The following is a 14,969-nucleotide window of genomic DNA, read 5'->3' as shown; positions in this document are numbered from 1 at the left end:
AAACAAACAACAACAAAAGGAAAAAAAAGAGAATCTGAAGACAGAGAATTACTTCCTTTGATAACCTTGCATCTCACTATGGTTTTGTAGCTATTCCCACATTTTTAATATGAAACACATTTTGTGGCCCAGCAAATTTTAAGGAACTCATCAAGTCACAACAGAGCTTCTTTAAGTATTTTAATGGTTTTCTGACTGAAAACTGTGAAGACTCTGTTTCCTAAAAGACTTTGACTGATATTTCAAATGGAAATATACAGTGATCCATGGATATTTTCATACCAGGGCTTGCCAGGTTTTCAGAATAGAGCAAAGTGTTTGTAACATGTAGCTCATACTTTATCAAAGAATACATCTATTTAAAACAACGTTCAAAGCACACCAACACAATTACTCAGACTACTAGAGTTATCTAATATACTGAACTTGAGCCATGTTTGCCAAAAGAAAATGCATTGGAGGAATAGCCATATAGTGTAGGAGAAACACTGTTAATAAAAGAGCATTTTTGAAGTGGCAGGCACTTTACTGTTATCTAAAATCGTAGGAATCTTTGGCTTGATTATCATATGAAGAAGGACTATAATAATCATACTTGAATCTTTGGCTTCCTAGAACCATAGGGAAGGACGGGGCAAAAAAATACTTACTCTTTTAAATGGGAGTAATAAAATATGTTAAAATGATATAAAGGCTTCTGAGCAATCAAAGCACTGTATAAAGTTAGATGGATGACTATGCTGGCCTTTTTTCTGGCCTGCTGTGGCATTACTGCCACAAAGGAATAGTAAGACAGTAAAAACTGCAAGACCAAAGGGAAATAATTCTTTTTTTAAAAAATGTTTATTTTCTTGTAACAGTAGAAGGTTTGACCCCGTTTGGTAAGTTTCATCAGTCAACTAATTATAGCATTGCCTGTACTGCTCTTGCATACAGTGGCTGTGGGTGAAGAATCTCCAAAGGCAATACAATGGGAAAACTACAAAAAAAAAAAAAAAAAAAAAAAGGTAACAAAGACAACTAGTTGTAACTGAGTTTGAATTATTTCTTCAATAAGCTTTCAAAGATTTACACTTGATAACATCCTACATGGTAAGACTATTAGGGCATTTTCAGGCTGATTCTGTCACAACTCTGAACAGTCTGTACCATACACAAGGTGAACAAGTCTTTTTTACTAGCAGAAACACATCTGAAACGTCTGTGGTCACCCTTCAGTACAAATGCAAGCTTATTTTTCCTCACTACTGATCTTGACCCACATTAGATCTTGACCAAAATTCATACTGAAAATTGACAGTGCTGAAAATACCTCCCTTCCCTTCAAAAAAATGCACTGCCAAATCATTGGCTCTTCTCTTCATTTTCAAGATGATTATACATGTAGTGTAATAAGCACAATGACCACAAACTACTGCCTGTCAGCAGCTTTACCAATACAAAAACTCACACCATGCTCACACCCTGAAACTCCTAAAAAGAAACTTTAGCTTGATCCATTTAAGTCTTCCATTTTTTCAGATAACTGAAAATATTTCTAGCTGTTTTCAGCAAGTGATTTTGCATGTTTGTACTTGTATTTTAGCAAACTTCAACAATATTTGCAAGGTTGGTACCCATCCTGTTTATAACCAAAGCTGAAAATATCTTATTTAACTTCCTATTAATGGAGAAGATACCAGTACAAAGCTAGACTGATTTCTTAATCCTGGGCCCTGTCCATCTTCATCAGAGCCAGCCACAGAAGCTGTGACTTCAGGTGGGAAGCCGCACCTCACCCTCCAGCATCTGACTGAGACATGCCCAGATCCCTACAGCCTTCCCAGAAAATTCTGGGTATAGTCATTCCGCATACCTGTGCAAGCTGCAGCGGTGTGACTGTAGCTGTGCAACCAACGCATGCAGTTGGCATTACAAATTATAAAGCTAGCCCTGGGTATGTCCAAATAAGCTGAAGCCTCATACTGAGTGGCTGCTAGATAGATGCATAGCTAGTTTTTCACATAAACGTGTGGCATTTTGAAACATGAAGCTGCAATACAATTTTTAGTAAGTGTGGTTTACAGTGCTGTATCTATATGATATACAGAATCACACAAGTTGCCTCATCCTACCTATGAGTAACAAACCTTGTTAGCTGGAGGGAATCAACTTTTTGCTGGGGTTACATGCAAGTTATTTGTTTGACTGAGGTGATTTGGCCTCCATCACCACTCCCCAACACTCTTTTGCCCTCCTACAGCTTTTTAATTGTTTTTCAAATTCTAGTGGTAAATTACCTATTTTCAGTTGTTATCATGCAAAACAAAGTCCAGCTGATTGTCAGGAGTTGCAGGTATACTCAGTAAATATGAATTTCACAACAGCTGTCCTCCCTCTCTGTGGCCAGCCTCCACAGCTCGGTGTAAAATGCACTAAAATAACTTGTTGACTCTAAGCACTGAATCACTAACAGCTGTATGTGGAAATATACTTCTGAGAATTATACTGTCCTGTGGAGGAGAGGAATGCTTTGAAACTCATCTCTCATGCAGTGACTCACCGATAACAATTTAGGATTCGTTTGTTCTGCTGCAAATGAAAAGCCAAGACTTATCACCAGTGTTATGCACAAGCAGCTGCTGCTAAAGCCCTCCATGAACATGAAGTGCTCTTGGCCGTCTTTCTTTGCACAAGACCTACTACTGAAGATGAGCAAATGCTAACAACTGTAATTTGGGCATAGTTTAATAAAAATGCTGTCACGCAGAAGCCTAGGATGGAAGTTACACATGGGCAAGCAAAATGACAGATTTCCTAATAGTATCAGCAAGGCAAGGGAGAGCCTGGAGCAAGGCTGAACGCTACTCACACACGGTACTGTTAAGCTGCTGGTGACAATAAAGCAAGAACATATCAAGAAGAAATGAGTTGCTAACACAAGAATAGTGTCTGAGTAGTCTAAGTGAAGTACAGGAGAAATGGCACCAGAGGTGAAGAGGAAGTAAAAACACAAGAGTCTTAAGTGTACCAGAAGTATGTGAGCGTCAGCTTCCCCCTGCCCCAGCCCCCTTGGGAGTGACTAGGAAGGGCAGTTGTCTCTCAAAATGCAATCATTTTGGCCAGGAAGAAACATTTTAATTACCAGGTCAAGGCAGTGTGCCAGTGACTGTATACCAGTTCTGATGGCTTCTCCCCTCCATCAAATGGCATTTGGTGCAGAGATACTCATGCTACGGGTTTGGGAGACCCAAGCTAATAATATGCTCCAGTGGCAGGGTGGATTTGTCAGCTGAAAATCTTGCCAGCAAGCAAACACTGTGCTATGCCAGCCTGGTTCTGCTGCATCTAGGTACAAGCTGTTGCAAGTCTCCCTGAATTACCCTCTACTTTGCCTCCAATTACACAGTCATCACAAACATGTGAGATCACTTGTCTCACCTTAGGGTTGTACAAAGCCAGCAACATTAAACCTTTTTTACATTTTCAAATTAATTACTTCCCGAGGTATAGGAAACTATTGCAGATAGATAGGAACAAAATTGAGACTACAGATGTGCCAATCTATCTGCCAGTAGGTTTGTAACGGAGCATGACACAGCAGACCTCAGACAGGAACTGTGCTTGCTGTAAAACAAAATCTAGGATCACCAGTCATTACCTGTTTCATTGCCCTGCATATTACAACCAAATGATGTGGTATTCAAGATGAGAGAGTTCAGGTCAAAAGAGGTCCATTTTAAGTCACACGGCACAGCTGGAAATACAAGCTTTTTAAATGGTATGCAGGCAATGTTTGTATTTGAGATTCCTTACGCTGCTACTCTCACTTATCTGATGGCCTGGGATGGCTATCCTGTCTCTTGAAATTACTTTCCATCTTAAAACCATTTTAGAGTGTAGCTATATAATAACTATGGCCCAAAAGAAGAACTTCAGTTTCCAGACACTGTTGGTAGTGCTGTTGCTTGCTTACCTGCTTACCATAAACTGTTACCTGAAGGATGCCCATTTTGAGTGTATCACAGAAACAGTCTTGGACTAAAGCAGCAAAAAGTTGGCACCTTTCAAGGGGAAGAAAATCAGGCTATTTTAACATATATAGTAGTTCATTATACCACTCTTCTGAATGAAATTATTTCTTTTTAAGGATGAGTCCCCTTTGGAATACTGCAAAAAGAGAAAACTCAAAAACTCTGAAGTGCATGCTATTAAAATATATCCTTGGAGACATGAGATTTGAAGTAAAACACACTTCCAGAATTTTTGAAGGAAAGCAACACACAAAAATGTGCCTTTAAAGCTGCCAATGATCATATGAGAGCCAGATGCATATGGCCGTATCAACTACCAGTTACAGCTTCAGCAGTTCAGTGCCACATTGCTCATTATAGAAGATCAACAAGGCAAGTTGCTTCACAACACTCCACAGAAGAGCAAAGTGATAAGGAGACAACTGTACAAAACCTGTTGCCACTACTACTAAAAAAGCTCCAAGTCCAATGCAATTGGAAGCACGTGGGCACATTTAACAACCATCATGTGCTTTTTGGAGCACATTGTTAATATAAGCAAACCCTCTTCCCTACAGCTTGCAAAGGTAATAGACGAACTTCTTAATGCTTAAATTCTAACGCTTAAATCCAGGCAAGCAGATGCAACACAGTGAACTTCATTAGGGCAGATCTGAGCTGACAGCCCAAATGCACATTATTTGTAGCTCTATTAAACTCCCCCTGTTAACATTAAGGAAGACTGAGAACAAAACATAACAACAGACACAGGCACACAAAATGCTGTATGGACACTCTTGGCAAAAACAGAAACATTGTCCGGAGTCACAGAAAAAATATGCCATAGTTATTGTGTTTAATGAAACTTAACCTATAATGATGCTATGAGCAGGCTGTTCTTAACCTGCCACGTTATGTCAGGCTCTGTGCTGGACAGAGCTGGGATGAAAGCAAAAAATGCCAAAATCCAGCCTTGCAGAACGGCTGCAACTGACACAAGGCTGCATTTCCTACCGCTATTTCAAGTGGGTCTACATGGTTTTATTTATTACTCTAACCAGAATTACTGCCTATTACATACAGCATCTTCCTTTGTTTGAAAGTTTGGTTTACACTTACAAAGCATGTGTCCTCTGAAATAAATGCACAATTTGGTTAAAAAAACAATCTCAAGATTATTTGATCAAATCCTATCATGGAAAGTTTGACAGCATATATTAGAATGAACCAGGTCTTTCTCTTGCAAGACATATACTGCTGACACAGAAGTAAATTCTTGTGGAAACAGGCCACTATGCACCTGCAAACTTTATGCCCCAGTTATGCTTTAGAACTGGACATAAACTCATGCTAAATATACCTGTGGGTACGCAACATGGTATTTGAGCTTCTCAACTATCTCTAAATACCACTGTAGTGATGGATATAGATCTGGTTTCTAAATTTCTCATCCATTAGTTGAGTCCAAGGAGTTCGACCTTTACCTTATATTCTGTAAGTGGATTTTAAAAAATACATTATCTGTTCAGAGGCATCATGAATGCAAGAATATTTATGGATGCATGCCTGCACCTCTGAAGTTAAAATGGACCATTAACACCTTGGTTTATGTGTACTAGCAAATCATTCAAAGCTTGCAGATCTTATCACTGGTCCATTGATGACACACAAATTCACCTGCTACTCATCAGATTTCAGCGCCAGGATGCCTTTTTCCTAAGCAACAACATTACTGTGTTTCTTGTGTAGCTGGTATCCTACAAACACTCACTTCATAAAGCACATCATATTTGCATGGGATTTCCCAGCTTACACTGAAAAGAGAACTGTCATGCTGCCAGAAACATGCTGCCTCAGGCATGAAGCTATCTTTACCCAGCCTGGGCCATGACCTCAGCCTGGGTGTGCTTCTCAGCCATAGGTAACCTCGCAAGAAATTTGTATCCTCAGCTGTTTCTATATTTGACACTTTTCTTTGCATGGTGGCTGCCTGCTAAAAATCATTACAATTCTAAAATGCAAATACCAAGTTAGCAGATGACTGACTCAAAAGGCTGAGAGTTAAAAAGAGCACATTGATATTTGTACTTGAAGGTCCTATTCCTGAATTCAGAGCCGTGTGAGAGAGCTTGAGGCTTACAGAGGGTTTCAGTGAAGCCGAAGTCTATGGGAGCACAGATCTACTGGACAGATATTATGGTAAAACGTCTGATTTGTTTCTTGCGTAGCTGGTATCCTACAAACACCCACCTTGTTAGGTCCTGATTTGCCTGTCTTGAGTAAAGCAGGGAAGAGTGAAACAGCTATCCATTTTACCACTGACTATTTGGTTTTGATTTTCCTTTTGCACTTGACTAAAATGGGCCCTAAAATGCCAGTCAATTACAGGTACCAGAACTTGAGCTATAAAAAATGAAAATCTTTTAAATTATAAAATTTGTAAGTTTAAACACAAGAAATCCTCTTATCCCAGAACTACCAGAATATTAAAAATGTCAGATACATTTAAAAAAGCAGTTGAACCTTAGAAACCTATTCATTTAAGCTGTAAACAAAAGCAAAAAGTAACCTTACACTTCCTTTCTGTGCCTGACTCTTTAGCAGATATTGGCTTCCTTGGCAATCGGGCAAAAAACTTTCAAGTATGGAGTGGAATTTTTTATGAGCAGGATTTTAGTTATATTTACATCATCTTGACAGTTTGGCACAAGATCGCACCATTGAGAGATTTATAAGATGAAAGAACTTGCACTGCAAGTCAGATAATCCCTGTAAGAGATTGGCCGTATATCACTCTACAAATAATATTTCAAAATAATAGAACAATTTTGAAGCAATGAAAGGAGAAGTGAACAATTCAAAGCTAAGCTGCCACTCCCATCCTTAACTTCCTCTGTTGTCCCAGTAAATTACCACATACACGTACACTGATCTGCAAATACCAGGGCTCGGTGCTGCCAAAAGGAACATGGCTTTACTAGTTAAAAAAAAAAAAAAAAAAAAAAAAGAGCATCTAAGGAAGACTAGTTTTGCACACCCGCTACATAGATTTGGATGAGCTATTTTCAGCTAGATTTAGTTATGACTGTATGAATGAATTTCTGAAGAGGCTATTACCTTGTGTGCCAAGTATTTGCACAGAATGACTTACTATGAATAAATTACAGAAATAATGGAAATGCTGACACAACTATGCCTATTAAGACAGCTGGTACACCACATATCCTCCCAGAGCATAACAGTTCAGTTACGTATCACTGAAAAACAAGATCTACAATGACAGAAGCTGTGCAACCACTGGTATGCTTATGGTCACATAGAAAAATCAAACCACATACAATAACCAAAATAGTGTTCTGTAGGAAAAAAAAAAAAAAAGCACGCTGCTGCTGATTCAAATCTCTGATCCAATTTCCATTTCCTGAAGCACCATATCATGGATGTGCACAACATGATGCACATCCATTTCTGCAGGTATTACTCCCAGCATATCACAGTCCCTCGGAGCTGAGTCAATACTACTACCCTGTGGCTCCCTGTTAATGGCAAGGAGGAAGTGCTGATTCCAAGACAGGCAGCTTAAGAGGGCATGATTTTAAGAGGTATAGCTGGGAAAGCATAGATGGTTACTAAAGTTCCACTAGTATCTTCAAAAATACAGGAAAATCTATGTATGTTTTAAGTAAAAAGAGAAAAATGAACTATTTTAATCATGACATCCTCACAGCCTTTTCCGAGTTAGCACTCTTCATACACTCTCAAACCCTAATAATTCATCTAAAAATTAACAATTAGGGTGACTTTGCATATGTGAGCACCGCTTACAAATCAGATAAAAACAAAACGTACAAAAAAAAAAAGCTTCATTATCAACCGAGTAACAAGTGGAATGACAAAACTGGACCAGCCAGTTTTGAATGGAGCACTGATGAGGTGTAATGAGGGGTGTCTCTCTTTGTATCTGTACTCGCCCCTTCATTATTCTTAGTACCTGGTTTAGAGCTTAAAAACTTTGAAAACACATAGTCCCTTTTACTGCATGAGCACAGCTTTCACTCCATGAATGATGCTGCGGACAAAACATAACCCAAACTAAATCATTTTACTGCCCAGTTACAACCATGTTGTATTTATTTTTGGTTAGTCTTTGGTTTGTTCATATTGGTTCTGTTAAAAATGGGTGTCTACATTAAAAACTTATCAAGGAAGGGCTACAGCTGCATGGAAACTTCACAGTGACTGCATTTTGTTCTCTCAGTGGCAGTCAGTCAAGTCTAATACAACTTACTGAAACAGTAATGCTAATCTTCCTACTGAACTATAAGTACCATAAAATGGAGAAAAGTCTTAACTGAACACTTTGTAAAGGTACTCTTCATGAAGATTGTCTCCTGCCCTGAAAACGCACACACTTCTACAGTTAAAGCTGAAGTATGTTTATAGAAAAAACAATAATGCAGCTTAACAGGAATTTGACCGATGTGTTTTTTTCTAGGAAGAAGTTACCTACAGCAGATTTGGTATCAGACACCTTTTCCAACGGAAACTTGAAGAAACGGGAAGGCGGTTCCTGGGACATCCCGCAGGAACCTGCGGCGCTACCTGTGCCTGGGAAGGCACGGACGCCTCCTCGCGTCGCCTGCAGACGGGGCTCGGGGCGCTGACAGCAGCCACCGAAGCTGCACACCGAGGGGGTCCGACGGCGGCTCCTTCCCCGGGACAGCGGCGCAGCGCAGCACTGGGGCGGCAGCGGCACCCCGGGACGCCGCTCCGCGCAGCGCTGCGCGACACCACCGCGGCCGCGGGCTGCAGGGGCGCCCGGCGCGGGGGGCGGCGGCGCCCGGGGGCAGCAGCAGTGCCGGGGGTGGGCTGCGCGGCCGGCTGGAGCTGTTCGCCCGGAGGCCGGCAGCGCTCTTACCTTCCCCGTGCAGCACCCAGGGCAGCTGCGCGTAGTCCCACTCGTAGCCGCAGGCGCTGTCCTCAAAGGCGCACGACCCGGGGGAGAGCAAGGCCGCCCCGACGAGCCGCAGAGCTGCAAGGACAAAGCGAGCCCCGGTCACGGCGTGGCCGGCCCGGGGACCGCGGGCTGGGGGCCGCCGCCGACCCCGGAGCGGCGCCCACCTCGCTCCCCGGGGGGCGGCGCGGCGCGTCCCCCGCCGCCGCTTACCGTGCGCGGCGAGGAGGCAGAGCCGCAGCATCTTCCGCGCCGGGGTAGCCGTGGCCAGCGGCGGCGGGGCGGGCGGGCGGCCGGGAGCGCGGGGGCGCGGCCGCGCCGAACCCGGGGCTTCGGCGGCGGCGGGGCTGAGCGCGGCCCCTCGGCACCCCGGCGGGGCGCAGGGAGGCAAGCCGTGGCGGCGGGGGGGGCAGGGCAGGGGCGGGGGGGCAGGGCAGGGGCGGGGAGGGCCCGAGGGCACCCCGGGTGGGCGGTGCGTCCCACCCCCGACGCCGAGCGGGGTCGGCCCCGGTCTGTCGCCCGAGGCGGGGGAGGCCGGGGCTGGGGAGTCCTGGGGGTGGGGGTGCCGCCGCCCCTCCGGGCCACCTGCTGAGTGCATCGCACGCACCCCGCACACCCCCTGTAGAACTCTGCGTGCTTAGGTTTAGGTGGGTTTTCCCGAGTTTCAGCTCGTGCCCACTGCCTTGCTCCCATCTCTGGGTACCACTGGAAGAGCCTGGCTCTGCCTGATGTAGTCCCCCATCAGATATTGATGCACATTACTAAGATGCACACTCCCACCCATCTGCCGAGGACAAAGCAGCTCCCACCCCACCAGGGCTCCTCTGCCACCACTACCTGCCCTGCCAACCTTCTCTGCTGCAAAAAACGCCATACTGGAGGGCCACCGCAAGGTACCCTGTCACTTTTAGGTCAGAAAGATGCTGGAGTTCCTGGGGTGGTCCAAGAACTGTAGTTCACAGGATTACATGATAACTCAGGAAGAGACCGCAGGAGGTCTCCAGCCCAAGCCCTGCCCAAAGCACAGCCTGCCCTGAGCTCAGGCCAGGCTGACCAGGGCCTTACCCACCTGGGGCCTGACAACCTCCAAGGCTGGGGATGGCACAGCCTGTCTGGGCCCCCAGTCCACTTCTGGGCTGTCCTTGCTGGGAGAACTTTTCTTCCTTATGGATGCTCTGAATTTTAGCTGTTTGAGGTGTTTCAGCTGTGCTGCTGGCTCTCACCCCCCCACCATGCACCACTGAAGAGCCTGGCTGCATGTCCTGCACGCCCTCCTACCTATACCAGGGCTGGGTGCCCCCAAAGCTGTCCCTCTTCCCAGCTGAACCAACCCTGGTCCCACAGCCTCTCCTCACAGGACAAGGGCTCCAGCCCCACCATCTCTGTGTCCTCCCCTCTCCTCCCACCAGTTTGACAGTGTCATTCCTGTGCTGGGGACCCAAACTGGAGGCGATTCCCAGACAGGGGCTGACATGTACCAAGCAGGGTGCAGTCCCTGTGCTCCCATGGCTCTCAGGGCCATGTCCTGCTCACACCACCAAGGGCATCGCTGACCCTTGCTGCTGCCCAAGCACATGGTTGGCCCCAGTGCAGTTCACTGCTTGCCCATGCGCAGGGCCATGCCCCAGAGCTGTTGCCTGGCACTGCCAGTCCCAGCCTGTGTCTCTACAGAGCCCTGCCTTCCAGCTGCTGTGCTCAGCATTTGCCCGTGTTGAATTTCCTGGGTTCCTTGTTGAGCCCTGTTCATGTCTGCCTCAATGGCAGTCCTGCTGCCAGCATATCCACTGGTGCCCACATCTGGAAACTTGAGATGCCTGCCAGCTGTTCCCTTCTCTGGGTCAGACCTAGTGGCTAAGCCCACCTAACGTAGTCTAAAGCCCCTGTTCACCCTTTTCAACAGATTTGCATTCATCTTGTATTGCTTGCTTCAGCAGTTGTTATACAACGGTTTCCCATTGAAATGTCTGGGAAAACCTAGCTGCTTAGAGGATTCCTCAGTCTATTCCAAGGTAAATTCACTCCAGCCATAGTTTTGAGTCATCACCTAAACTAATTAGGTACAGTGAGAAATGTGAACAATTGACTTCCTGAAAACGTCCTTCAAAATCACAAAAGTAACCAAGAGGATGTAGAACATGATTTTGGGGGACTACTCCGATACCACTTTCTACCAGTCCATGGGCTCCAGGGAAACAGGAACAAGCATCAATTCATAGAGACAAAAAACGCTTTGATTCATGCCAGACAACATTTTCTTAGTTATAATACGTAGTCATATTTCTTAATTTTCTCAGAGTCTGTATTAAAAATTGCTACTCATGGAAATGGGTATTCCAAGTACAATCACTAACTTCAATATTGGATTATTTAGTAAGGCTATGTCAGAGAAATACTAAGAACGGTGCAGAACAGCTATATGGGGTTTTTCTTTAGCCATTGTGAGCTAAAGTGTTGTTTGCATGACAGCCCACACAGGCTATTTCAGTTATTTGGCCTTTATTTTTCATAATGTTAGCAAACTTTGGCATGCATAAAAAGCCTTAACAGGTTTCTGGCAAAGTTACTTGAAGCCAGTAAAAGATCTCTTACACTCACCAAGTTTCTACATTCCTGAATAACTGTGATGTAACTTCTTGGTATACTTTTCATACTACCATTCCTGAATCCCACGTACCATCTAGAACTTTTTCCCTTAAATTGACATAGTCTCTGCATCTAGTCAACTGTGCTAAGAGCGTAGGCAATATCTTGTATGATCAGCCCTCACCTAGTTCACATTTTGCCTGTTAAGATTTTTGGCTGGCAGACTTTATTGTGTTTTGGGGGGAGGAGCTTCATCTGTCAAATCCATGTGTCTTCAATTTAGAGACAAGGATGTCATGCAGGGCAGTGTCAAATGCTTTCTAACCTTTCAATCATACTTCTCTACCAGCATCCCAGCTGGATGAAAAACAGCATGTATGCAAACCTTAGCACCAGCAACAAAATCAGGAAGTTATTACATTTTCCAGTGAATCACTTCCCACATGCAGCCTGCAGAACTGGTGTGTCCAGAAACAGTTTCTGAATGTCCACAAACATATCCTCTGCTTTTCCGAAGGTCACATGCCAGGCCTCTCTGGATACATGAGGCAAATAAAATAGGTGGCACAAATATCTGTCGCTGGCACCCTGCAGATCGTTTCTTCTCAGATAGTGGAAAAACTTCCTGCTTTTAGAAACTCATTCAATTCATATGGGTCTTTAACGAAACTAGTGGTCTTGATCAGCACAGATACCTTTGGTTTGGGTTTTTTTTCAGTTTGACCTGTGGTTTACAGAAGAAGGAACCTGCCAGCTCTTCTTTGAGCTTCTGCTCCAGGGGAAGTGAAGAGTTATAAGCATCTCAGAAGAGACAGACCCCACCGCTCTGCTCTGAACTCTGTTGAAACTGCATTATCACCTTGACAAAGTTCTCAAAATTTTCCTCTACTGCCAGGGTGCCCCATTCCATCTTCTCCTTCAAGGAATGTGCTGCCCTGATGAGATCCAGGACTTCACTCATTTTTAACTCAGTTTATGCCCTGATTTTACTACAAGTTTTATATTTTCAAGTTTGTTTTTATATATCACAGACTCCTTGCAGAGCATTCTGCATCAGACTCGAGTCACAAGCTGGTCTCTTATCGGGGATTTAACTAATCCCAAAATGCAAAACTGGACCTTTAGCCACAGGCTCATCATAAACTCGATGAGTCTTTTATCTTCTTTTGCATTCTCTGTTTAAAAACAGTATTGCCGTAATTCTTTTTTTTTCTTTTTTTATGATGTGCAGAATATCACGGCTTGTTAGAGGCATTAAGTGCCTCAGAACCAGTTTCTTCAGCAATGAGGTTAGCTTTCCTTTTTTTGCAGGGCTGTTTCTCATGCATGTATGTACCATTAAGCACACCTGTCTGTTTTTTCAGGGAGTACCCTCTTTCCTATGGCTTCTATCTGGTCCCATCTCTAGTCCTTAGTTTAATTTATTCCTGATATTCTAGACAGAACATCCTGGTAGGATGCAAAAACTTGTTAAGGTCCCAAGCCTTCAGCCTTCTATGAATTAGACCTTTCTTTGTTTTTTTTCTGTCTGAAAAAGGAGTCCAGATAGAGATAGACCTGAAGCTGCCAGTTTTTGCAGTAAGACACCTCCCAAAAAGTTGAAGTGGTGCCTGTGTAGCATCTTTACCCAATTTTTGCAGCTGTGCCTTTCTTTGGCTTGCCTTCCCATCTCTGTTGCAGTATGAACAAAACTCACACAAACACACAAACGTAATGTCAATGCAGTTACAGATTAAAAAAAGGAAAAAAAAAGGAAGAAAAATAAAAGAAAAATAAGCATGTTACAAGCTTTTCCAGCTGGCTAGCAAAACCAGGCAGGTTCTCATCAGAGTCATCTTCAGAATCAAGCTTGTGCGACTACAGTAAAATGGTTGCTGCTCAGAAATATGACAAATCCAAAAAAATTAACTGTCAGCTAAACAGTTTTTCTCTTTTTCATGGAAATACCATGTTCTTTTAGTCTTTTTAGATTTTTACTCTCTGTCATGGCTGTCAGTTTTGTAACAATCATATTTCTTTTGAGATGACCAAAGCAGACTCCTATGCTAAAGAAGAAACAAAAGCCCCCTGATACACTGCATGCCATCAGGTTTTGTTATAATGCAGTTACAGATTCAAAATAACTCTTTGAGTGATGCACACAGAAACTCCAGATGTGAAGTAAAAGAATCAAAAGGAAATACTTTGCTTTCTCCTAAAACTATTTTCATTTCTTCTTCCTTTGTTCCAATACTGTTGCTGCAAGTTTCCTTTAATTGGTTAGTTAAGACTAAATATATCTCTCAGCCATAACCGCTCCAAGTGCTACAGAGATCAGTTCCCTAGCTTTGAACATCACACACCTCTCTTCCCAACCCTTTGTTAGCTCTCCTCCTGTTAAATACGAGCTGCTTGCCTTCACTTTCAAAGCCTTTCATGACCTCCATCTCTTTGGCTGGCTCTTCCTCAGCATTGACATCAGCTTCTACCACCTTTGATCCTTTCACATGTAAGAAGCTTTCCGTAATCATCCCCGTTGTTTCTTCTTCTGCTTCAGGTTCCTCCTTAAAAGGTGGTTTCTTTGTGGTCTGGTTTGGGTTGGGTTCTTTTTTTACTGTGAGACCTGTAAATGTTGACAAGACAGAAACTGGTGTGCTGTGTCCAACGTAAATCGTGCAGGATTGTTTCATTATATTTATGTGGCTGGCTCTTTTTATCCACTGTCCCTTTTCATAGGCAGAAAAATTTTGTGAGAAGCAAGGATTACTTTTGTTTCTGTTTTTGTACGGGGCCAAGTTTAATAGAGGTACTTCGGTTCCTAAATGCTATGGTAACACAAACAGTGGGAAATAACAAAGAAATCAGGATCACTTAATTTGTTACATTATCTGTCTATCCAGGCTGCAGACACAGCATACTTGGCATATCTAACTTGTGGCATACAACAACATTTAGAACACAGACTTTCATTTTAATAGCATTCTGTTACCTCCTCAGTAAGAAGACTTTACCTAGGATTTATCTAGTCAAAGCCACATACACTTATGGTTTAGGTTTCTCTTCTGGTCCAAAAAAATCCTCAGAGACTTGAATGATCTCATCATTTCAGTGCATATCTGCTGTGAAACATTTTTGGCAGCTGGCTGACTAATATCTCTACTTAATCTTATAGAATCGATGGATTCATTCCTGTTTCAAAGAGTAACAAACTCTTGGCAGCGTTTTTAGCCAAACTTTCTGAAGCCAGATATGCACACCTGACATGAATTAATTTCAATACTAAGGCAGATGATTAGCTAAATGTCTCCAGCAGCTTTGAAAAATGCCCATTTTTATACAATAAGTATATACATATATAGAGAGAGAATCAAGTGTATATATAGAATCAAGTGTATATATAGAATCAAGTGTATGTATAGAATCAAGTGTACTGCATTATACAGTACACATGACTTTTGAAG

The 14,969-nt window shown here is 43.2% G+C and overlaps 1 protein-coding gene across 1 annotated transcript in view; it reads right to left on the bottom strand.

Moving 5' to 3' along the window:
• The window catches only part of MAMDC2 (MAM domain containing 2), a 65,121-nt gene extending 55,782 nt beyond the window's left edge, over positions 1-9,339 (bottom strand). Inside the window, exons 1-2 of the mRNA XM_055791514.1 lie at positions 9,160-9,339; positions 8,911-9,024 (exon numbers count right to left, since the gene is read on the bottom strand). Of these exons, the coding sequence (XP_055647489.1) occupies positions 8,911-9,024; positions 9,160-9,190 (145 nt within the window). The 5' untranslated portion in view covers positions 9,191-9,339. The remainder of the gene's footprint in view (positions 1-8,910; positions 9,025-9,159) is intronic.
• Between the last annotated feature and the right edge of the window lie 5,630 nt (positions 9,340-14,969).

This window comes from Falco peregrinus, chromosome Z (genome assembly GCF_023634155.1).
Source record: "Falco peregrinus isolate bFalPer1 chromosome Z, bFalPer1.pri, whole genome shotgun sequence".
Classification (NCBI taxonomy): Eukaryota; Metazoa; Chordata; class Aves; order Falconiformes; family Falconidae; genus Falco; species Falco peregrinus.
Note: the sequence above shows the minus strand (reverse complement) of the source record. Positions and strands in the feature narration are given on the sequence as shown.